At 42.2% G+C, this 20,908-nt stretch overlaps 8 protein-coding genes across 9 annotated transcripts; 5 read left to right on the top strand and 3 right to left on the bottom strand.

Annotated features, from left to right (window-relative positions):
• On the bottom strand, positions 1-1,019 carry LOC145702367 (uncharacterized). Its single transcript, XM_081779589.1, has 2 exons — positions 722-1,019; positions 1-674 (listed from the first exon to the last, which is right to left on the bottom strand). The coding sequence occupies exons 1-2, from the start codon at positions 969-971 to the stop codon at positions 238-240; spliced, it is 687 nt and encodes a 228-aa protein (XP_081635715.1). The 5' UTR covers positions 972-1,019; the 3' UTR covers positions 1-237.
• Positions 1,009-3,149, bottom strand: LOC145702366 (uncharacterized). The gene is made up of 2 exons (XM_081779587.1): positions 1,640-3,149; positions 1,009-1,597 (listed from the first exon to the last, which is right to left on the bottom strand). The coding sequence occupies exons 1-2, from the start codon at positions 2,066-2,068 to the stop codon at positions 1,088-1,090; spliced, it is 939 nt and encodes a 312-aa protein (XP_081635713.1). The 5' UTR covers positions 2,069-3,149; the 3' UTR covers positions 1,009-1,087.
• Positions 3,150-3,207: 58 nt separating this feature from the next.
• LOC145703005 (uncharacterized) lies at positions 3,208-5,623 on the bottom strand. Its single transcript, XM_081780307.1, has 7 exons — positions 5,182-5,623; positions 4,952-5,056; positions 4,721-4,907; positions 4,609-4,677; positions 4,372-4,565; positions 3,792-4,328; positions 3,208-3,745 (listed from the first exon to the last, which is right to left on the bottom strand). The coding sequence occupies exons 1-7, from the start codon at positions 5,197-5,199 to the stop codon at positions 3,308-3,310; spliced, it is 1,548 nt and encodes a 515-aa protein (XP_081636433.1). The 5' UTR covers positions 5,200-5,623; the 3' UTR covers positions 3,208-3,307.
• A 71-nt stretch (positions 5,624-5,694) lies between these two features.
• Positions 5,695-8,285, top strand: LOC145703001 (crooked neck-like protein 1). 2 transcript variants are annotated; one of them, XM_081780304.1, is made up of 10 exons: positions 5,695-6,039; positions 6,087-6,400; positions 6,442-6,691; positions 6,738-7,027; positions 7,073-7,168; positions 7,212-7,483; positions 7,527-7,727; positions 7,770-7,920; positions 7,968-8,072; positions 8,115-8,285. In XM_081780304.1, the coding sequence occupies exons 1-10, from the start codon at positions 5,745-5,747 to the stop codon at positions 8,205-8,207; spliced, it is 2,067 nt and encodes a 688-aa protein (XP_081636430.1). In that variant the 5' UTR covers positions 5,695-5,744; the 3' UTR covers positions 8,208-8,285. The 2 variants fall into 2 exon arrangements, with proteins under 2 accessions (XP_081636430.1, XP_081636429.1); XM_081780303.1 differs by having other exon boundaries at positions 7,527-7,920.
• Positions 8,286-8,309: 24 nt separating this feature from the next.
• On the top strand, positions 8,310-14,286 carry LOC145703000 (pecanex-like protein 1). Its single transcript, XM_081780302.1, has 5 exons — positions 8,310-13,351; positions 13,393-13,601; positions 13,650-13,828; positions 13,866-14,065; positions 14,114-14,286. The coding sequence occupies exons 1-5, from the start codon at positions 8,378-8,380 to the stop codon at positions 14,243-14,245; spliced, it is 5,694 nt and encodes a 1,897-aa protein (XP_081636428.1). The 5' UTR covers positions 8,310-8,377; the 3' UTR covers positions 14,246-14,286.
• Positions 14,287-14,316: 30 nt separating this feature from the next.
• On the top strand, positions 14,317-15,600 carry LOC145703008 (uncharacterized). The gene is made up of 4 exons (XM_081780311.1): positions 14,317-14,452; positions 14,499-15,002; positions 15,047-15,123; positions 15,169-15,600. Exons 1-4 carry the CDS (start codon positions 14,331-14,333, stop codon positions 15,318-15,320), a joined length of 855 nt encoding a protein of 284 aa, XP_081636437.1. The 5' UTR covers positions 14,317-14,330; the 3' UTR covers positions 15,321-15,600.
• A 46-nt stretch (positions 15,601-15,646) lies between these two features.
• Positions 15,647-16,472, top strand: LOC145701932 (uncharacterized). The gene is made up of 3 exons (XM_081779144.1): positions 15,647-15,722; positions 15,769-16,245; positions 16,285-16,472. Exons 1-3 carry the CDS (start codon positions 15,647-15,649, stop codon positions 16,470-16,472), a joined length of 741 nt encoding a protein of 246 aa, XP_081635270.1.
• Positions 16,473-17,098: 626 nt separating this feature from the next.
• On the top strand, positions 17,099-20,410 carry LOC145704714 (uncharacterized). The gene is made up of 3 exons (XM_081782182.1): positions 17,099-17,423; positions 17,465-17,945; positions 17,987-20,410. The coding sequence occupies exons 1-3, from the start codon at positions 17,116-17,118 to the stop codon at positions 20,273-20,275; spliced, it is 3,078 nt and encodes a 1,025-aa protein (XP_081638308.1). The 5' UTR covers positions 17,099-17,115; the 3' UTR covers positions 20,276-20,410.
• The last annotated feature ends 498 nt before the right edge of the window (positions 20,411-20,908 follow it).

Below are 20,908 nucleotides of genomic sequence, written 5' to 3'. Positions count from 1 at the left end.
TTCGTTGAATATCAATTTGTTTATTTGAGGAAAATTTGGCTTACTTTTGATCATACAGTATGATAGGAATAAAAGTAGGTGAAGAAACTGGTGATAGTAAATATTTTAAAATTCGGAAGATAATTGTTGAAGTATCAGTTGAAGTAAAAATATAATAAAGATAATATAATATAATAATAAAGTGGTTGGCAGGTGAATGATTTGTGATGGCAATGTGTGGAAGAAAGGCACTTTGAATTATTTGCTAAGATATCGCTTCAAAATCTTCTTGAAACAGACAGGGTCATTAGTGATGTTTTCGTCGGTTTGATAGTCGAAAACGCGAATTCTTCCATCGACGACTTTGAAGGCGAAGTAAGCCTTGAGACGATTCTTGATTTTCTTCTTGCCCTTTTTATCGAGGCACTCTTTCGACAGATACTTGCTAGCTTCGACGAGTTGTTTGAACATTTCCTTGCCGTCGTATCGGAAGAACTGGCCAATGGTGCCGCGCGAAGACTTTTTTCCATAGAATGTAACAACATCGTCAGAAACGGTAACTTTAGAAAATTGAAAATACTCGATGATGTTGCTGTCCCAATCGATTGTAATTTTTCGTCCGTCGATAAAAGTTTCGGAAGGTTTGTTCGTGATAAACAGCTTACGAGTCAGAGCTTTCTCCAGAACTGCAGGTTCTACAAAGAACGATATAAGAATATTGAACAAGTAATGGAAAGCTTACCAATAAAGAGCAGGTTGTAATTATTATTTTTCTGCACTGCAGTGAAGGGATCGCGGAGGGTGACCTTGAAATCGACTCCGATTGGGGCAGCATCGAGCAGTTTCTTTGGTACATTCTTGATCTCGTAATGGAACACATGATATCTCTTCAGTCGCTCGAGCGAATCTGGTATCAGTTTCAATTGGCTTTGAGGGACGTACTCGTCGGCCATTTCCCCTTCTGGGTAATCCATGTATCTCATCCATGGCATCCGAATATCAGACGATCCATAAGTTGGGTGTTTGGTCGCTTTGACTCTGTACTTGACTTTTCAATTGTTATATAAATTCGAGTCATTAGATTTTATAAAGACTTCTCTTTCAGAAATCAGTCCACAATTTTAAGCCTGTTCCTGTAGTATTTAGCGACACCATCAACTTTGCGTTTTCGGATGAAAACATCATCTTCAAGTTTATTTGTAGTCGGGGAATATCGACCGACATCATATCCTTTCATCGACGAGACCATCTTCTCCGTGTCCTTGTCTCTATGTTTCATATTGTACAGTTCCTTCAGAAGGTTATCCATGTACTGTCGGGCTTGATCAGCAAGGACGAAAAGTGATCCAGAACCAACGATCGGATTTTCTAATGCAGGATTGATAACAGGACTCGGAGGGTCTTTCTTGAGGATCTTCAATCGAATGGACTTAGTGGCAATGACGTAAAATCGCTCAACTTCGTCGATTTTCTCCTGGACCTCTTTGCTGTATCTCTTCTTCTTCTTCGGCTTCTCCGGAACGTTCTCATAAACATAATTTGCAGGAAAGAACCAATCTGAATCCGGATCGGTATCCTTGGCAATTTTTCGTAGGTATTTTTCCAGCAGCGCCAGCAACTACAAAATTTTTAGACAAACCGCCATTTGCTAAAGACAAACCTCTTTTGAATATCCCCGCCAGTGGCGAGTGTGCTTATCACAGCCGTAAAGATGCTCTCGCTGTATGATCTCGATTTTGAATGTCTTTTTCTTCATTTCATTCGCCATCTTGTCGAGAATTATGTTCGAATAGTTATCATCTGGGAACATTCCGTAATGTTCATCTGAAGTCGGGAGAGCCGGATCAGGGAAATGGCTGTTTTCATCCTGCAACACGTTCACAAACTGCACAGAATCTCCTTTTGGGGTCTTGAATTTGAATCTCATTCGACAGAGAGGATGAGGAGCGTTATCATTTTTATCGATATGTCTCCGGAAGTCTTTCTCGTTCCAGAGGATTGTTCCTTCGTATGTTTTCCCCGCTTCAAGAGGTGGATATTTCACCTTGGAAAGATATTCGACGTTCCTCGCCATTTCTCTAGGTGCCATTCCGCTTTCGTAAATAACACCTTGATTTCCTATGCGAACCAAATCACCGATCTCAGCTCTTTCGAAGTCTGCGTTATTCTTACAAGAAATCCACTCGAAGCAAGAAGATCCGTCCAATAACTTCGGATCCAAGGGCTCCTTCAATCGCTTCGTCGAAGTCGTTTTTGTAATTCCAGAATCGATAAAGCGAACTTTCACTTTTTCCTCTTTATTGAGATCAGCAAAGCGTTTAACTTATTGAAATTTATAAAAAAAAACTATTGATAGCTCATCCTGAAACGCGTTCAACAATTTCAACTCTCTCCAAAAAGGGCACTCTTTCTTTTCCTAGTTTTCTATTTAGCAAATAATATCTGTCAAGTTGATATTTTTGAATCTTTTGCGATTCTGCTAATGAAAACGCGACGAGCTGTCTCCGGGTTTATATACGCTCGAAAAATCATTCACGATCAGTGTTGATGAACCCCTTTCTGAGGAAATTTGTCGAGACGGATAACGCCGAGATGACTTGTTTTGGCAGATTTTCTCACGATGAAAGCACCATTTTCGTGGCTCTTCACTACTGGAAGAGTTTTCAAGCTGCAAACTAATTTCTTCTTGCATTTTATCGTAAACGAATCCCATACAAGATTATCGAGCTGTTTCAGAATTGAAACATCCGATGGTGTTTTCTTTGCCGCTTTTATTCTTTCTTCAAGTTCATTACATTGACGCCCGATTCTTGGGAGTATATCACTCAAATGCTTGTACTCCGGCTCGTAATTTGGACAAAACAAGTTTTCATTGAGGACTCTTTGAATCTTCTGCACATCATATTTCAAAATCTTGAGATTTTCGCTGTAAGAAATCGTTCGCATTTCAATTTGAGTCTTCCTAGCAATAATTGACCGTTTTTCTTCCGCTGATAAAAGTGCTCGACTTGCAGGATGATTTGCCCAGGTACATCGCTCACAAAATAGTAACCGTCCGACGAAGTACTCAAATTTCCTGTCATGACTTCTGCAAAATGGACTCAACTTTTTCAATTCCCTCGTCAAAAATACTTCGATTTCTCCCAACAGCTCCATTTTCAGGTCTTGAATACGATGTTTGAGAATAATTCCACACTTTTTCGTAGAAAGTAAACACAATTTTAAACATAAACAGCTTTTGAATTTATTAAATTTGAATATAAACATGATTGCTTTGCAAGATGTTCTACGAGAGCGAGGAAGAGTGAACTTTGGGAGCATTTGTTGGTTATTTACAGAGAGTTGATTCTAGGGTTTTAGTTACAGTTTGAGCTAGGAACGATGATATTTCCGAACTGGTCGGTATTTGAAGTTGCTGAAGGCCTAGTTTGAGTATTGTGTTGAGTCGTCTGAGGGGTCGTTGAGGAATATTTGGCGTGGATCCGTTCGGAGCACGGACTCGTTTCTTAACGCTGACGCTGTGCTGATTCTGCATGTGTCGGTTTAAATGATCTCGTCGGTAGAAGCCCTCTCCGCATGTATCACAGGTGATAGGTTTGTAGTTCAAGTGTTGGCAATGGTGACGGTAGAGGTCTTCGTTGTTGTTGAATCCTCTGCCTTTCTGGCCGAGGGCAGGGCACAAAATGCATTGAAACTGTCGGTCTAGTCCTCTATTCACATTTTCCCTCGCTTTGACTTCCTCCACTCGATTCGCGTCAATCAGCACCTGAATTAAATTGTATGAATGACTCATCTTACAAAAAATGATTTACCTTGGCAGCCTGATCTTTTTCTTTCTGGTTCTTTTGGCCCCAAATATCTTTCTTGATGAAGACATTTCTTGCTTCAGTAATTGGACAAGTAAGTTCATTAAGCTCGAGCACGACATCATCATCTTGAGCCTCGGGAATCTGCTGTTGATTCTGGTTTTCGAATTGCGGAGCAGAATGAGGAATGTTGTCAGGAATTTGATAGTAGTACTGTTCATGCGGGGGTACCAAAGAAGAATCTGCATATTGGACAGGATTAGAAACATTTGACTGTTGTCCGTTCAGCAGGTTCTCCGACGAATGAAAAGAGGAGAAATCGTCAGTCATCATCGTTGAGATCAACTCATCGTCGGGGTTGTCGAATCTTCGTTTCTTGCAGCAGGGACCGGGGTTGTTCAATTCTTGAAGGATTGCTGCTTGAGTTGGACTGTCGGGAATCTCGTGGAGCACGATGTTCGAACCATTGGCGATGGCATTTTGAGCGACGAAGACATCTCGGTGGCGTTTCATATCGCCTTGCGGCTCTTCAAAAGGCACAAACTAAAGGTTCCGTTAACAGGTGAACATGGAAGTTAGGTCTTACATCTTCTCTTCTTAAAGAAGGCTCGAGATTCTCGATAAACGCGTCGAAGTCGTTGGCAGATGTGACGGAGTCGAAGTTATGAATGTTGCTGAGCTCGCTGGTACTTGGCGAAGTTGGATTCAAAGACGAGCTCGATTGGGGAGAGGAAATGTTCGTGTTTGCAGCGTCGTGAATGAATGCCAGATCGTCGCTTCCTAAAATTTATGGGTGAGATTGAATTCGAATAAAATAACTTACCGGTTGATTTGGGTGAGGAGAAAGTAGACATACCGGGAAGTCCTCCAGCAGCTGGTGGCCCCGCCAGCACTATTAATTACATTTATAATCTGGTAAGGAAGGCATATCATACTGAAAGGCCCGGTTTTCTTCGCGCGTCCAGATTTCTTGACTGGTCCTCTCCTCCCGCCGATTGGAGGGGCTTCTTTCTTTGGTTCAATCTTGACATCTTTCTTCGGCGCAATTGGCTTCTTTGAGGGATTCTTGAGACCGGCTTTTTTCTTTAAAGCGTAGTAGGCGACACCATTGATGGTAAGAGTCTAATGTTAAAAATTGAAGTAATTGGTAGTATAACTCTGTTTACCTGAAGATCGAGGTCATCGACGCGGACGAGGGCGTCGAATTGAGCAGTGAGCTGATCGACTGTGACTTCCGATGATGTGGTTGTGGACGACTTCTCCTCCGGCAGCTTTAATATAAATAATTAAGCTTGTAAAAATAATTAATTGCGATTGAACGGCTGCTGAAATTCTCCTAAATAACAAAGAGGAGCTAGAGGGGAGTAAGGAGGGAAAACTTTTCCTTTTTTCTTACCTCAATCTTCGTACTCATTTTCAATCACCTTCTACTTTTCTTCCTCTCTCGTGCTCACCAGAATATTCTTTTCGCGCGGGCGTTTATCAGTCGGAAAGGGAAAAGGGAAAATGATTAATCAATCCCCAGAGAAATGCGCTGAATGAGCAATTTTTTACCCAACTTGCGTGCTTCTCTGCTCTCTCCACCCCACACGATCGTAAATATTGGTCCAGCGAAAACAAAAAGCGAGAACAAAAGAAAAAACCTGCCTTTTTGGCGGTATTCTCACATTTCTGAGTGATGAGAAGATTTTTACGACAATAATTAAATAGTTCAATTTCAGTTTAGCCAAAGGCCCATATTTTCAGTGACTGATTTAAAATCAGTGATTTTCCATCGATTAGCAGTTTTGGATTGAAGACTACTTATGATTCAAAATGAGTCATTCGGAATGCGCGCTATGACGTCACTCGAAGATAAAAAAAAAGAGTTCTTCAAAAAAAATCTATCATTGCGAAAACTAGCAACTTTTGATAATTTTCGTATTTTCAGATAGAGTGGTTAGGTAATCGTCTTCAACCATGCAGGGTCAAGCTCGAACGGACGAGGAGTCCCTGAACAAGGGACGGATCCGTCTGCCAAAGATGTCGAAGGTCAAGAACAAGGCTCCAGCTCCGGTGCAGATCACGGCCGAACAGCTGCTCCGAGAAGCTAAGGAGCGAGAACTGGAACTTGCACCACCGCCGCCAAAGCAGAAGATCACTTCGCAGGAAGAACTCGATGACAACAAAATGCGAAGAAGAAAGGTCTTTGAAGACTCGATCAGAAAGAACCGGACCACGATGTCTAACTGGTTCAAATACGCAGCTTATGAAGGTAGATCTTACTTTGTCAGTTAGAATTTTCAACTTCTTCTTCGTAAGACAACATGAAGGAAATCGAACGAGCCAGGAGCATATACGAACGAGCAATCGACGTGGATCATCGATGCATTCAAGTCTGGCTCCGCTACGCCGAAATGGAAATGAGAAACAAGCAAGTGAACCACGCTAGAAACGTTTGGGACAGAGCAGTAACGCTCCTTCCCCGAGCCCAGCAGCTCTGGTACAAATATGCCTACATGGAGGAAGTTCTGCAGAATATCACTGCCTGCCGAGCCGTTTTTGAAAGATGGATGGAGTGGGAGCCAGATCCACAAGCTTGGCACAGTTACATCAACTTTGAATACAGATACAAGGTATTTTTCCCTCTTTTCTCTGCGAAAACAAGGATTTTTAGGAATATGATCGAGCCCGAGGCGTGTACGAGCGATTCATCCTCTGCCACCCGGATGTCAAGAACTGGATGAAATACGCCAAGTGGGAAGAACGACTTGGCGCGGTTGAACAAGCCCGTGGCGTATACGAAAGAGCCATTGAATTTTATGGGGATGAGTTTCTTTCTGAAGATTTGTTCATTGCTTTTGCGCGGTTCGAGGAGAGACAGAGAGAGTATGAACGATGCAGGTGCATTTTCAAATATGCTCTTGGTAAGAATTACTTTCCCTTTTTCGCAGATTTTATATGATTTTTCAGACAATTTGGCGAAAGACGCGCAAGAAGAAATCTTCAAATATTTCTCTGCCTTCGAGAAGCGATTCGGCAGCCGGCAAGGAATCGAAGACGTCGTCTGGAACAAGCGAAGAAAGAAGTACGAAGATCAGCTGACCAAAGACCCAGAAGATTACGACACGTGGTTTGACTACTTGAGAATGGTTGAGTCTGAAGGAGACTCTGATGTGATTCGGGATACGTACGAACGGGCGGTGGCGAATATTCCAGAGTCGCCGAACAAAAACGACTGGCGGAGATACATTTATTTATGGGTAACAAACCTTATGCCCGAGAAAAGGATTAAAGAAACGATTCAGATTATGTACGCGTTATTTGAAGAAACAGAAATGGGCGATATCGAGCGAACAAGAGAAGTTTGGAAAGCTTGCCTCGAGATTCTGCCCCATAAAAAGGTATGAATTGATTTTCAGGGATTCGGGATGGCAATTTTCTTAGTTCACATTTTCAAAAATTTGGCTTCATCTTGCGCACTTCGAAGTTCGCCAGAAAAATCTCATGGACGCCCGGCGCGTCTTAGGAGTCGCCATCGGAAAGTGCCCAAAAGACAAGCTCTTCCGCGAATACATCGAGCTTGAATTGCAACTTCGAGAATTTGATCGATGCAGAAAGCTTTACGAAAAATTCCTTGAATATGCACCGGCGAATTGCACCACATGGATTAAATTTGCTGAGCTGGAGACTATTCTCGGCGATCCTGATCGAGCACGGTAGAATTTAAAGTGCTGAAGCAGGAATTATCGATCTTTTCAGAGGAATCTTCGAACTTGCAATTACTCAGCCTCAGTTAGACATGCCAGAAGTTCTGTGGAAAACATACATTGACTTCGAAATCGACCTGGAAGAAATTGACAACGCACGAACGCTCTATCGACGACTTCTGGAAAGAACCTCGCATCCGAAAGTTTGGCTCGCTTTTGCCAAGTTCGAGCAAGATCAAAAGGATCCCGAAAGGTTGCTTTTTGCCAAAAAATCATTTCTCGATCTCAAATTTAGTGATTATCATCCGGCTAGAGATGTGTTCCGAGAAGCTTCAGATTCTCTTCGACAAGCTGGAGCCGAAAAGGTTGAAAGGCTTTTGGTTCTCGAGCAGTGGCTTGCATTTGAAAAGGCTGAAGATGATGAGGCCAACCTCAATTATGTCAAGGTTCGATATATATTAATATCAAATTTTTATTTGACTTGAAAATTCAGAGCCAAATGCCGAGAAGAGTTAAAAAACGACGCCAACTCACCACAGATACCGGTGCAGATGCTGGTTGGGAAGAATACTGGGACTATATTTTCCCGGAAGACGAGGTCAGTATTTCATTACCGTAGAGAATTTTCAATCTTTTTTAGGTTGCCAAGCCGAACATGAATCTGCTCAAAATGGCAAAAGAGTGGAAGAAAAAGAACGACTCCGATTCGGACTCAGATTCAGACTCAGACTAGTTTATTCCTCCTTGTTAGTCCCAAGTTTTACTGCCACACAATTTTCCTTGCGAAATTATAAAAAAAAGAAGACGAAAAGTTCAATAAACTCGTTCATTTCAGAAATCGGACTCTGAGTCGTTCCTTGTTAAAAATATGAATTGTTACTATTACCGGAAGTTTAAATTATAATGACAGAAATAAGAAATCGCCTTCCATCGGCACTCGTGTGTTCTTTGACTGGTGGATGGAGTCCAGGCGAGTCCCAGTCGCCGAAAGTGAACAAAGTAATCCATACCTACCTTTGGTTCCATTTCGCGGTCGTGCCGATTGTTTTCTCCGCCTTGCTTGGTCGAACAGAAAGTATTTGGATCATCACTGGAGTGTCTTTTTCAAGCGTCTTTATTTTCAAGTATCTGTGTTATCTCTTCAGCAGAGTTCTCAATGAATCTACTCCTCAAACTTTGGAGACATCTTCGGTTCCGCCGGTTTGGGTCGCTATTCATGACAAATTTATTGGATCAAAAAAGAGTAAAAGTAGAAGCACTGCGCTTTCCAAAAGACTTTACTCCCCTTCAAGACCGACTGGCAATTCAGGACGCTCGGGAACCACTCGTTCTCAGAATTCAGGCTCATTTGACAACATAACTTATGCCTCGTGGAATCTGGCAAATGAACCTACTGGCTCCGCGGCGACAACTGTTGATGGAACTTTGATTACCCAAACGGCTGGTCTTTGTTTGATTCGAGAAAATCCAGAGGTGGAAGGAGTGGCAGATCGACAATTTGAACGAAAGCCGAAAATTTCAAGACCAGGATCGGTCGATTACGGAATAAACAAAGAAACTCCAACAAAACGGAGATCTAAACGGTCGAAAATGGAGTCGCAATCTGAACCCGAAGATCATGAAAATGCCCGGGCCAATACAGAAATAGAGCCACTTTTGTTGAACCCAGAACAGGGTGAACCGTCAACCAGTACGAGTAAACCAGTGGACGGTGTTCCTATTGAAGCAAATACAAAAATCATCCATCGACAGCGACCAAGTCGAAAGTCCATTCGCCGCCATGTTCCCAAAGCTCAACAGAACCCTCAAAACACTCAAGTTGTTACATCAGCTAGCTGTACAATTAGAAAAGAAGCATCGGGCAGTGACCCAGAGCGTTTGTCTGTTTCAGACGCGAAACTACAAGCAGGTGAAATGCTTCCTAATTTATCGAACAGCAGGCCGTATAATGGAAGAAGGGGTCGATTAAATACACTAAAATCCGTGCTTTCGGAGAGCTCAGTTGTGGATGTAACGAACTACGACAACGAGAAGATCGATTCGCCCAAATCGGCTGAGGATATTTCGGAAGAAGTATGCAATATCCTCCGCGCAAAGAGAAAAGATCAAGAACAAAATCAGAGCGAGGCTGGAAGTAGTACACAAGAAGGGTTGTCGACGATCCAGAGAATTGACAATGGCAGCCCTTTTCCAGAGAAAGCTGATTCCCTTTCATCATCAACTGGTACGAACAAGAGACCGGACAGCCCCATCATTCCTATGGAACTGGCGACTACAATTGCAAATCAAGTAGCAATGAGCTCGCGTAATCAAATCGTAGGATCGCAAATGACACTTGATGGTCTTGATCAGAGAAGTAACAGATCATCCTCGCTGAGATCTCGGCGTACATTTGGGACTGGACCAGCAAGTAGAAGTGACACACCGACGCCATTTCAAGTCCAAGGTCTATTTAATTTTGGAAGAAATTCACAGCGATCAGCATCCGGCGCGCCTCCCCCGAATCTTGACCTTCCTGAAGGGTTTACGGAGTCCCCATCAAATCAAATGGCAACTTCTGAAATTATGCAAATGCTCAATCGAGCTGAGCGTGCTCAATTGACGTATTCGGCACTCGATCGACTTCCTATGACAACTGGAAGCGTCACTCAACGGGTTCTTCGCCGCCGCGAGCGCAAAATAAAGTATGATCAGAAAAAGTACTTTGTAAGAAAATTCGCACGCAAAAAATGGACGTACTATAAATTTAACCTCTTTGGAATTCCAGCGCTCCCAGTAAAGATATTCTATACAAAGCAGGACCTGTCAAATCTCTTGGATATTTCCACCTCCTTTTCAAATGTTCTTGTTTCGGCTATAACTTGTGGGTTGATTTCATTACTCGCATCGTACTTACTTACTCTTCAACGACCGATAGCGATTGCCAGATATCCCGAACAAAGCTTCATCTTCAGTAAGTGGATTCTTTACCTTGTGGCTGCTACTTGTCAGTACTCGACTATCAAGTCGCCCATTCCTGATGTAATGTCTCCTGGGCATGGATATGCGTTTTCTGTTGCATTTGCACGACCGATTTATTTCATTCTTTCATCGCTCTTGACAATAATGCTCGTCCTTGTTTCACATTCGCTCAAATTGGAAGGTGGAACGACTCTCTACGGATGTTTCTTCGTTGACATCAAATTCTTGGCTATTTGTATTGAAATATCGAAGCTGATGACGTATCTGATGCCCGTTTTATTCATGCTTGGGTTTTATGCGCGGTTGATCACATTCCTCAATTGGACGATGGAAAGTGTCGAGATAACTTTCTTCGGTGGAACCGGATCTTCAAGCTTGAAAGACTCAATAACAGTGCTCCTTCGATCAGTTGGCTGTGTCGTACCAGTTGTCGTTTTAAATTTCTTTTCGATGAAAAATAAAGGCGAGCTCGACAATCGAATATTCTCAATTTCTTCTGCACTTTGCCTTACTTTGGCATACGTGATCTCCCGAGCTTCGAATGGAAATCCGCACTATGATCTTTTAGCATTGAAACGAATATTTGGATTGAAAAAGAATGAAGATAAAATATCATCACTCGACAAGAAGATTGTTACATCAGCTCATCATCGCCTAGAGAGCTCGATACTTAACGGCTGCATCATCTTCATTATCGCATGTTTGCTCGGCATTGCTAATGTTTTCGATGAGCTAAAATCAATGAAGAAAGTTGTTCTTGGTCCATTGGAAATTTCAGTTTTTAATCTTGTAATTCTTGCGATCCTAAGCGTAACTGGCTTCTTATGCGATTACTTGCTGCCTCGCCTTCGATCACAGAATCCATGGATTATTTTCAAGCACCCTGTTTTACGAACTCCAGAATACAAAAAGTTCGAAGTCAATTCTGCTGCGGCAGTCATGTGGTTCGACAAGTTTCAATTCTTTATAACCATCCTTATAAAAAATCTCCTTCTGCCGATTGCTTTCATGAATGAGTTCTGGAGCGCGGCAGATTCTCCATATTTCGTAAACTGGTCAATCTTTGGAAAAAGTATTTTTCTTGCGATCATAAGCTTCAGTATTTCCCGTCGATTCTTCCGCGATTGCGAGTATCAATGGCTCATTCTCATGTGCTCATATCTCTTGGTGTTCGATCTTCAGAAGTATGACATCAAAGAACCTATTCTTGTTACATGGTTTTTGGGAAACATCGTCGCCTCAAAAGTGCTCGGTTTATATCGAAGATTATGTTTCATCTACGTACACATTATGCCGTGCGCATCTACTTGGGGAAGTGCCTTTCATGCAATTTCGCAGCCGATTTGCATGCCACACTCTGGCTGGATGTATCTTCAAGCTGTTATTTCCACGATCACTTCTGCTCCCATAAAACCTTTGGGCGGAGCGAGCGTCTTTCTAACCTCCTACGTCCGACCTTTGCGTTTTTGGGAAAAGACCTTTCAAACAAAAACTGCGGGCGATGAGCGTTTACAGTCGCAGCTTGAAACTCACAGACGAAGGAATGAAAATGCCCAGAGAAATTCGATTTTCTACGAGAATTTGGCGATATCGCTGCGAAATCAGCTCGCAGGAGATATTGCCCTTGGAAGATTTGGAAATGTAAAAGAGGGGGACGTATTCATCTTGGCGTCCAAATCCACAGCTACAAGCTTGAACGGTCTTCTTCAAATTGTTGAGCTTGGAAATGGTGTTGTATCTTTCCAACTGCGTGGCTTAGAGTTCAAAGGAACATATTGCCAACAACGCGAGGTCGAGGCGATTACAGAAGACGAACCACCAGCGACTCAGAATCATTTATGCTTCGCGAGGAGCATGTGCTGCCTACGTTCTCAAAAATGGGTCTACGGATTGAGCGCCTTTTTCAAGAATCTACTGATGACTTGGCGAGTCGTTCAGAAGAATTATGTTATGCCTGGATATTCAATTTGTGATTCTAGCACCGATTTTCTAGGGATGTATGACTACAGAAAACTTGTAAAGACATCTTTCACCAGATGCATCATTTATTTCGCGGCAAAGTACGAAAGACTTGACGAGCTATTGGATCCGAAAAATGAGTTGATAAAGACGCTGAATCGAGAAAATTACGATTCTGACTTCGAAGTCGTCACTTCTGTCGCATTTTCACACAACACTGATGTTGACTACGATCTGGCACAAGCAGGGGTCAGCAAAGTCCAGTTCTTGCTTCACTATTCCCACTGGGCAAACCACTGTTTCAGTATGACACACCCTGAAGAAACCGAATGTCCGACGAATTTTCTAACGTTGGTTTTTGCCCTGTCCATTGTCGGACGAAAAGCAATCTCAAATGCGTCACAAGCTGGCAATACTGCGGATGCGACAATATTCCTAAATGGGCTCTATCAAATGTTCCAGGGTAACATCATGCCGGATTTTTCGGATGAGTGGGTTTTCACTGACGACATGGCTTTATTGAATGAAATTGTTGCGCCTGCCTTACGACTGGCGATTAAATTACAGAGCGACGAGTTGCGAAAACTAACCGTTGGAGAGGCCAGCAGTGAGCTCACGTTTTCCAAGCTCTGGAAAGAGATTGAAACTGCAAGGAAGACGGTAATTTGTCACGAGAATGATCCAAAGTGGCGTGAAGCGGTTTTGAACAACGAACCAGAGTTATTTTCGTTTCGACACATTGTGACTGAAGATGAGAGCAGCGACTACAGATTGATGATGCTTGTGCGGCGCCAGTTGAGCTTCAAAATTATCAAAATCAACTCGGAAAGTGTTAGAGGAAATTGGGCGGCGCAGCAAGAGGAACTTGTATTTGTGAGAAATCAAAATCCTGAGAGGGGATCAATTCAAAACGCTAGGGCTATTTTGAGAAACATTATCAACTCGAGTTGTGATCAGGTAAAATACCAATGCAAAACCCTCGATTGATATCATTTTAGCCAATTGGATATCCTAGTTACGTATCTCCTATTTTAACATCTTACACATCAACACACGACGCTGTAAAAGAACTGGCTGGGGATGAAGTTTCCTTCACTGGAATTTACGAAGGAACTTTGCGCTTTATTGGGGACTGCTTGTTGAGTTGCATTTCGTGTAATTCCGGAATCGGGCTTCCTGAAAATGTTCCGCTCTCTTCCGTGATAAGGTTGAATTCGAGTCAATATAAATCAATAAGCTGTTATAAAAAATTCAGAACAAGTACGACAGAGCAAAACCAAGCTGCACAAACGTGGGTCGGCACCATCCCGTCTACTCCTGGCGAAAACGTCGCCCAAAATAACTTGGATGGTTCAGTTAGCTCACTTGACACCCTGTCGTCGCTCTCTGACCACGATCTCCATCGCACTGCCATAATTAATGACTCCAATCAAGGTAAAAAGAATCCATTTTGTCGACCAACAATTTTTAGTGTTATCAAATTTGGACGGCTTCCGTCGTGGCGGTCCTCAATTCGTTCACTGGGAAAAGACCGAGTGGAGAAATTGCGGTGGGGCTCGTTCGTGGGGCGATTGGCGCCCCAAAAATGGAATGAAAGGCGTCATCGTTTGGGGCTGGTACCCTTGCCATCGTTTACCTGCAAAGCGCTCTCATATTCATACTGCTATTTTGGTAATGAGCTCTCTTCCGAGCATCCATTCAATTAAGTACTACTTTTAGCTGCTGAAAATCGAGGAAAACTCGAAAACTCATTACGTTCCAATTCAAAAGCCGGGCATCATGTATGATTCAGATGACTCTTCAGCGGTCTCTTCAAACGCGGATTCTGGCGAGTCTGAGGACGAAAATTAATTAACTTCTGTCTCTCAGAATATTCTGTACATTCAAACCAAACTGTTTCTAAAAGAGGCAAATTTAGACTGAAGTCGAAGAGAAAATGGGACAGAGCCAGGGCAAAGGGCTGTACTCCCAAGTTGGGGCTCCAATGGACGACGAAATTGACCAGCCAGCTTCATTCGTCCAAGCAGTCAAGACACAGGGTCAGCAGCAAGTTTTAAGGTAAATAAAAGGTTCGATCAAATAAGGAAATTAATTGACTTTTTAGAGCAAAAGCTGCTCTGGGCCATGACCTGGATATTCCTTCAAATAGCAACGAAATCGACGGCAATACTTTTGTATTCGGCACTGACGGTGGCGATTCCTCCCATCGAGTAGTCCACGATTCCGATTTGGAAGTGAAACGATCGCTGAAAGACGAACTGGCGTGGAGAATATTCGTTGAGCAAGAAGCCTCAAAAGAGCGCAAGTTGATTTTGATTCGAATGAGCTTTGATCGGTGGCACTTACCTGATCAATTCTCTCAAGCAGGATTTCGATCGGGTGATATTCTTGAGTACGTTGTTCACGGCGAATTAAAATGGGCAATTTGGAATCGCGAAGAAATTCTTTTCTGGCAAAATGGAATAATCGAAAAACGCCCTCATAGAACATTTCCTCACTCTTGCCGGAAACTACCGATCATTATTCCGCCTAATGAAGATGGGCTTTCCCCTACTGATATTTATATAAATGCAACAAATGAAAACTCTGGGCTTGATTTTTCAAACAGGTTGTTAAGAAATAAGTGGGATTTTTGATAAATGATTGTTTCAGTCAAGCCTGGGCGGCTTGGTGTGTCACGAAAAATTCGAATTTCTCTGCAATTTCTTCTCAACAAAATTATTACCTAGGTACAAACTTAATCTCCTTCCTCAAAGCTAAAACTTGATTTCAAGAGCTACCAGATTTGGGAATTTCGGAGCGTTTCTCATCACTCGATTCTTTGATGTGCAAAAAAGTCGAGTACGAAACGATGGGATTCGACCAAGTTCAGAAACATTTTGGTGTGAAGCAAAATCTACGTGGCATTGTTCGTTGCGTCCAGTAAAAGTATCAGTTGAAGTGGATTTTTATCTGCGAAGTACGAAAAATATGATTTCTGTAAATTTCTCTTTGTTTTTATTTAATTTTTAACCCGTCAACTGTCGCCAACTTTCTCCGTGTGTTCCTTTATATTAAAATCCTCCTGATTCCTATAACTACCTTTACCACTTCTATACCCAAAACAAACTTAACTATTCAACCCTTCATTGTGCGCTACTTGACAGAGCTTAATCTTCAAAATAAATTGACCTTTACTATTTCAAATCTGGCGTCTTTGGATTAGCGCCTAGACAAGCAAAGTGCCAATTTTGACTAAGTAAGAAAAAAATAATGTTTGACGGAAAAGATTACCAGCTTTTTGATGAAACTCTTGAATGTATTCGAAAGTTTAATCTTCAGATATCCGGTACCTTTTTCGAATTTCGAGGCGATTCTAAAGTAGTATTTGATAGATTCTGATGATGAGTACGACATGGACGGAGATGATGTCCATGCCAAGGTCGAGGACACTTTTCGGCGAGTTAAAATTGACGAAGTTGTTGCAAAAATTATGGGCGTTTTGAGTTCAAGAAAAACTCATTCGCCCGAGGATTTCCAAGATGCAGTGAAATACTTCTCCTTCGTGGTTGATTTCTACCACGATTATGCTCCGACAATGAAGGACATCGACAACTTTGCTATGATGCTCGTCAAAAAGTACGACTTCAACGTGACTGTACTGAAAGCGTGCTTTTTGGACTTCCTCGTCGACGGGAAAAAGGACGAGCATGGTTTCCCCATGATCGCAGATAATGTGGAGACGAATTCAATTTGTTCACTTTTGGACTCTGTTTACAAGCTGATGGACTGTATGAATGAAAAGTTCACAATCAATTTGGTTGAAACTGACATTCTCGACTCATTAATGAAAGTCATGGCTCTTCCAAGAAGTAAAAACTGTTCGAAGATTTTAAATTTATGATTTTTAGCGGACCCGAAAAATATCGACCAAGACCCTCCGATTCTAAAGTTTCTCGGCTCAACTTTGGGAATTATTTACATGGCCATAAACTGCTCTTGGGAGCGATCGCAGAAAATACTCTCCGATCAAGTCTTTCAGTTCGCAGTTTGGAAGATGATGGATTACAAGAATGAATGCCGCAAGGGACGAGGCTAATTACTATATTCGAAGATAGTAGCTTCAAAGGCAAGAATAAACAAGCCGACTTGCTTGGCAAATATTATTGTGTTACATAAAAAAGTGTCCAAACATTTGAGAGAAAGAATACGTAATAGCCGGGATAAAGGACGACTTGATTAAGCTCCGATCTTCATGTATCGTCGCACTTTTGCTCGATGAAGAAGCAAAAATGAAGATTTTCGAAGAGACGACCAAAATGTTCATAACGAGAATGGAGGAGTTCGAGAAGATGACCAAAGAGCAACAAAATGACGCGCTCAAGGAATTGGTTCATAAACTTCAAAAACGAAAGTATTTTGCTCATAAACGAAGAGCTGAATGAATCTCGTGAATACGCTGACGATATATTTATTTTTTATTCTCACAGCAGTGTTTTGTGAAACCATGTAACAGGACGCTGCTAGAAATTTCGTGAATGAAGAGAGAAAAAATGCTGAGGACCTGACTTATTACACAAAAGGACTGGATATTGAGTCGATGAACTTAGACGGAGTCAACATCTAAACAGCTTTTCCCGAATGTTGAATTATTAAACTCAATTTCTGTTTGCTTTTTTGACTGAATTTGGTATTCGATGTCTGTTTAATTATAAACTTCAGATAACGATGAAATTGGAACCATGAAATTTACACTGTCGCTATTACCGTACAGTGTACTGCCCTCGGACCTAACATGCGACCCGAATTACTCCTTCTTCTGTGAAAAACCATCTCCGAGCATCAGCAGTTATGAAAACGCTTGCCTCCAGTATCTAGTCGCTTGCGATGGCGAGCGCGACTGCCAAACTGTTGATGACGAGACCCATTGTGATCTCAAAGATCCAAAAGATAGAGAAGAAGGTGAATCGAAAGCTCAAATCTGTAGCTCGCCGGAAGTCAGTTATCTTTGGACGCAGTGTAAATCAACGCCGACAGTTTGCATACCTAAGTATGAGCGCCGATGCAAATGAGATTCTAAAAGATATTCAGATCTTCTCTTTGTGACGGGATAAATGACTGCGATGACGGTTCGGACGAGGCGTCTTGCAACTCAGACTGTTCTTCATCTTGCGACGATAGTGCTACATGTCAAGCTATATTTAATGGAACTGAACCAATCTGTAAATGTGACGAAGCAAAAAGTATAAATCTGCTCAAGGAGTTCGACCCCGAAGCTCCTGCCTGTATAGAAAAAGAAGAAACAGTGCAATATGAAATCGAATCCTTCGTTTACATCGATAAAGACACATTTTATGAAGAGGATCAAGACGGAAAACGCTTGTACACTTCAATATTCAGCGATGAGCACACGCGAGCACCAACATTCGACGACAACTCCTCCCTGTTTTGCTTCATCAGACTATCAAATAGTGATCTTATGTGTTTTTTGAGAACCCCGGATGGTGATTATCGCTGGGATAAATTGCAATTTAATAATTTCCAGGAATATTTTAATATCAACGAGATTCACGTAAGTTTCCTTCTTGTTTTCTGGAGTGAAAGTGATTATAGAAACTTTCCCTCCACACAAATCTTCAACAAATTTACTTTACTGGGCCTCAAACTTGGCTCTGTCAACTTAATTTCGACGATCCAGATGAGTCACCAAAATGTGTATTCCTGAGTGACAGAAGCGAAGTTGAAGTTGGACTGGATCCACTTCGTAACTTGCGTTTCATCATCGATCACCCACTTATCGGAGCTCTTGAACATTCGCGCACCATTTTGACCAATACTTTCTTCGACATTGCCGCGCTTGACCTTGATGGCGAAACAAAAAGACGGCTGTTTATGCTCTCTCATTTGAAGGATGACAAATCTTACGCCATCCACCAGATCACTGTCTCATACGAGCAGAGAAAAATCTTCGTCCCTTATTTTGCTGCTGGGCAAAAGTTGCATGTGCTTGTCCACGATTACAACGGCCAATTGCTCGATGACGTTGACATATCCCAGTTCGAAAAGGAAGAGCACGGGAAGATACAAAGTCTCTTGCAAGTTCTTCCCGACATGTCTTTTGTTGTTAATGATGATAGAAATATTTACACCATTCAAATCGACGAGGAAACTCAGCAGCCAACAATAAAAACATATGATTCTCTAAGTATCTCATCCGAAGTGAAAATCGTGATAAAACGCGAAGATGTTACTCTTCCAGAAAAATGTCCCGAAAAAGATGGGGCCCTTGCTCTTAGATCTGGAGACGGTAAATGCCAATATCTTTGCTACTCATCGACTTTGCGGGGCGGTTCTGAAATAGAATGTGATTTATCGCAAAAGAAGCATTCTGACGATCTCTTTTTCATGGCAAATGTTGGAAATCATCATTCGTCATCGATTTCATTTTACGATTTTGAAGAAGAAGAGTACCAGATACACGCAGGCCTTGTAGATGATTCTCATCCACTCGATGGGCTTCTTGTCAAAACAGCAGACGATGATGTCATTGCAATTTTATCTGGACATGTTCGCGCTGAAATCATGTACCGTTCCCTCGAGTTGCCATCAAGAGTCAAGACTTTGACATACTTACCTGTTAAATCACCCTCCGCAATGGCTTTGGATCCAGCTCGACAAACAATCTTCTTTTTCGCCGATGGTCGAATCTACGCCTCCTCAATTCACAAATTGAAAGATCAGGACGATGACGACTTGAATTACATTCCTATCACATCATCAATGAGGCGGTTGGGCGACCCAGTTTCGATGGCGGTTGACTCTGAAAATGGTCGAATTTTCCTTCTTTACATAAAAGACCTGTCTGGCCACCACACCACCTTCCGATCGAAGCAAGATCTTCGTGATCAAAAATATCTGGCGGTTATAATCTATGTTGATCTAAAAGACAGTAAATGGAGTCCTCCTCAAACGAGATTCATGCCAGAAATCGTGCCAGACATAGTTGTGTGCGCAAACAAGCTTTTTTCGATCGAAAATAGAAAACTTTGCGCTCACGAGCTTGGCATTGACTCTGCTCTAGTCACCTTCTTTGGCCGTGATTGCGTCGACATCGTCGACAGTGAAGAAATCTTCGTTGAAGATAAATTGATGCGAATGAGCTGTCACAAAAATACAGAGCTCTTTTTATCATCAAATAACAAAATCTACAAATTAGAGCTCGATGGGAGTACATCCCTTGTTCGATCAGTTCCTTCTGCGAGAGATCTTGTCCTGTTCGACGCTATCCAGAGCATTGATCCAGCTCCACGTGCGTGTGCAGATGCTCAAGTTGAATACTTCGACGGACAGAAAACTATTTGCAAATGTTATATCGGCTACACGATGAACGAAAATTACCAGTGCAAAAAGAATTCAAATCCAAAAGCGAGCCTCGTCGACTTTTGCTTCTCAAGTCAGTTCTATTGCCACAATCACAAGTGCATCGATAAAAATTATCGCTGTGACGGGAATGAAAATTGTGGCGATTATTCCGACGAGCTCGACTGCAAGAAAGATACATGTAGCGATGATGAGTTCAAATGTGACTCTGGAAAATGTATTTCTAAATCGGCTCAGCAAGTAAGACTAAAGTACGACAATTACCAAGGCGCACTTTGTGATGGAGTCAGGGACTGTCCGGGAGGTGAAGACGAGCTTGAAGAAAATTGTAATTTGCGGCCGGAAATCACATGTGGAGTCGACTACTTACATCATCTTTGCGCTGATAAACGCCAGTGTATCAACTCCTGGGACGTTTGTAATGGAGAGAAGAACTGTTTCGACGGATCTGACGAGGAGAATTGCGAGTCTGATGAAGAAAAAGACAAAAATGCCCTGAAGGATTCTCTAAATGTAATATAAGCGGCATTGCAGCTGAAAGTCGCGTTTTGTGCGTTAGAGACGATGAAGAAGACAAAACAAGAGCGTGTGAAATGAAGGCAGATACCGACCCCGCTCTTCTGGTCTTTCAAACTCCTTCACGAATATTTACATTGTTTGGAAAAAGCCTTGATGTTGTTGAGACTGTTCCACAGGGTACCATCGAACTTGCTTACGCCGCTCTCTTGAATACCAACCTTTTGCCATTGGTACTTGTTCATGAATCGAGCCTCCTGAACAACTCGTTCCCGATTGTTCATATCGGTCGAGTTCCACTTACTTGGGGCACACCAGAATTTAGCATGAAGCTTGTTTCAAGAAGCACAAAAATGAGACAGTTCCGTTTCAGTGAAGCTTTTAACACGAACTACTACCGTACGACGAATCCCGAAGCAATTTGGAATGAAGCGTCAGAAGAAATCTCCAAAAATCCGAGTCTCATATTTATGGCGAGGGGAAATCAGAAGATCATTCAAATGCAGCTTGTTAATTGCATAGACACGATTTTTGCTCTCATTCGGGAGACCAATGACGACAAAGACAATTATTTCATCATCAAACTGCCTGGGTATCACTTCACCACTGATGATGGATATAAAATTGAAATCCCTGATG

The sequence above is a fragment of the Oikopleura dioica genome, chromosome PAR, assembly GCF_907165135.1.
Source record: "Oikopleura dioica chromosome PAR, OKI2018_I68_1.0, whole genome shotgun sequence".
Classification (NCBI taxonomy): domain Eukaryota; kingdom Metazoa; phylum Chordata; class Appendicularia; order Copelata; family Oikopleuridae; genus Oikopleura; species Oikopleura dioica.
Note: the sequence above shows the minus strand (reverse complement) of the source record. Positions and strands in the feature narration are given on the sequence as shown.

Coding starts and splice junctions, on each gene's coding strand:
- LOC145704714 (XM_081782182.1), top strand. CDS start 17,116: ATGAAATTTACACTGTCGCTATTACCGTACAGTGTACTGCCCTCGGAC. Junction 17,424..17,464: donor CCGACAGTTTGCATACCTAA/GTATGAGCGCCG, acceptor AAAGATATTCAG/ATCTTCTCTTTGTGACGGGA. Junction 17,946..17,986: donor TTAATATCAACGAGATTCAC/GTAAGTTTCCTT, acceptor AAGTGATTATAG/AAACTTTCCCTCCACACAAA.
- LOC145701932 (XM_081779144.1), top strand. CDS start 15,647: ATGTTTGACGGAAAAGATTACCAGCTTTTTGATGAAACTCTTGAATGT. Junction 15,723..15,768: donor GTTTAATCTTCAGATATCCG/GTACCTTTTTCG, acceptor AGTATTTGATAG/ATTCTGATGATGAGTACGAC. Junction 16,246..16,284: donor AGTCATGGCTCTTCCAAGAA/GTAAAAACTGTT, acceptor TATGATTTTTAG/CGGACCCGAAAAATATCGAC.
- LOC145703008 (XM_081780311.1), top strand. CDS start 14,331: ATGGGACAGAGCCAGGGCAAAGGGCTGTACTCCCAAGTTGGGGCTCCA. Junction 14,453..14,498: donor GGTCAGCAGCAAGTTTTAAG/GTAAATAAAAGG, acceptor TTGACTTTTTAG/AGCAAAAGCTGCTCTGGGCC. Junction 15,124..15,168: donor TCAACAAAATTATTACCTAG/GTACAAACTTAA, acceptor CTTGATTTCAAG/AGCTACCAGATTTGGGAATT.
- LOC145702366 (XM_081779587.1), bottom strand. CDS start 2,068: ATGGCACCTAGAGAAATGGCGAGGAACGTCGAATATCTTTCCAAGGTG. Junction 1,598..1,639: donor GGCGGGGATATTCAAAAGAG/GTTTGTCTTTAG, acceptor AAAATTTTGTAG/TTGCTGGCGCTGCTGGAAAA.
- LOC145703000 (XM_081780302.1), top strand. CDS start 8,378: ATGACAGAAATAAGAAATCGCCTTCCATCGGCACTCGTGTGTTCTTTG. Junction 13,352..13,392: donor TCAACTCGAGTTGTGATCAG/GTAAAATACCAA, acceptor ATATCATTTTAG/CCAATTGGATATCCTAGTTA. Junction 13,602..13,649: donor CCGCTCTCTTCCGTGATAAG/GTTGAATTCGAG, acceptor TAAAAAATTCAG/AACAAGTACGACAGAGCAAA.
- LOC145703005 (XM_081780307.1), bottom strand. Junction 4,908..4,951: donor TCGATGACCTCGATCTTCAG/GTAAACAGAGTT, acceptor TTTTAACATTAG/ACTCTTACCATCAATGGTGT. Junction 4,329..4,371: donor CTTCTTTAAGAAGAGAAGAT/GTAAGACCTAAC, acceptor CGGAACCTTTAG/TTTGTGCCTTTTGAAGAGCC.
- LOC145703001 (XM_081780303.1), top strand. CDS start 5,745: ATGCAGGGTCAAGCTCGAACGGACGAGGAGTCCCTGAACAAGGGACGG. Junction 6,040..6,086: donor CAAATACGCAGCTTATGAAG/GTAGATCTTACT, acceptor CTTCTTCGTAAG/ACAACATGAAGGAAATCGAA. Junction 7,028..7,072: donor GGAGATACATTTATTTATGG/GTAACAAACCTT, acceptor GAAACGATTCAG/ATTATGTACGCGTTATTTGA.
- LOC145702367 (XM_081779589.1), bottom strand. CDS start 971: ATGCCATGGATGAGATACATGGATTACCCAGAAGGGGAAATGGCCGAC. Junction 675..721: donor TTACAACCTGCTCTTTATTG/GTAAGCTTTCCA, acceptor CGTTCTTTGTAG/AACCTGCAGTTCTGGAGAAA.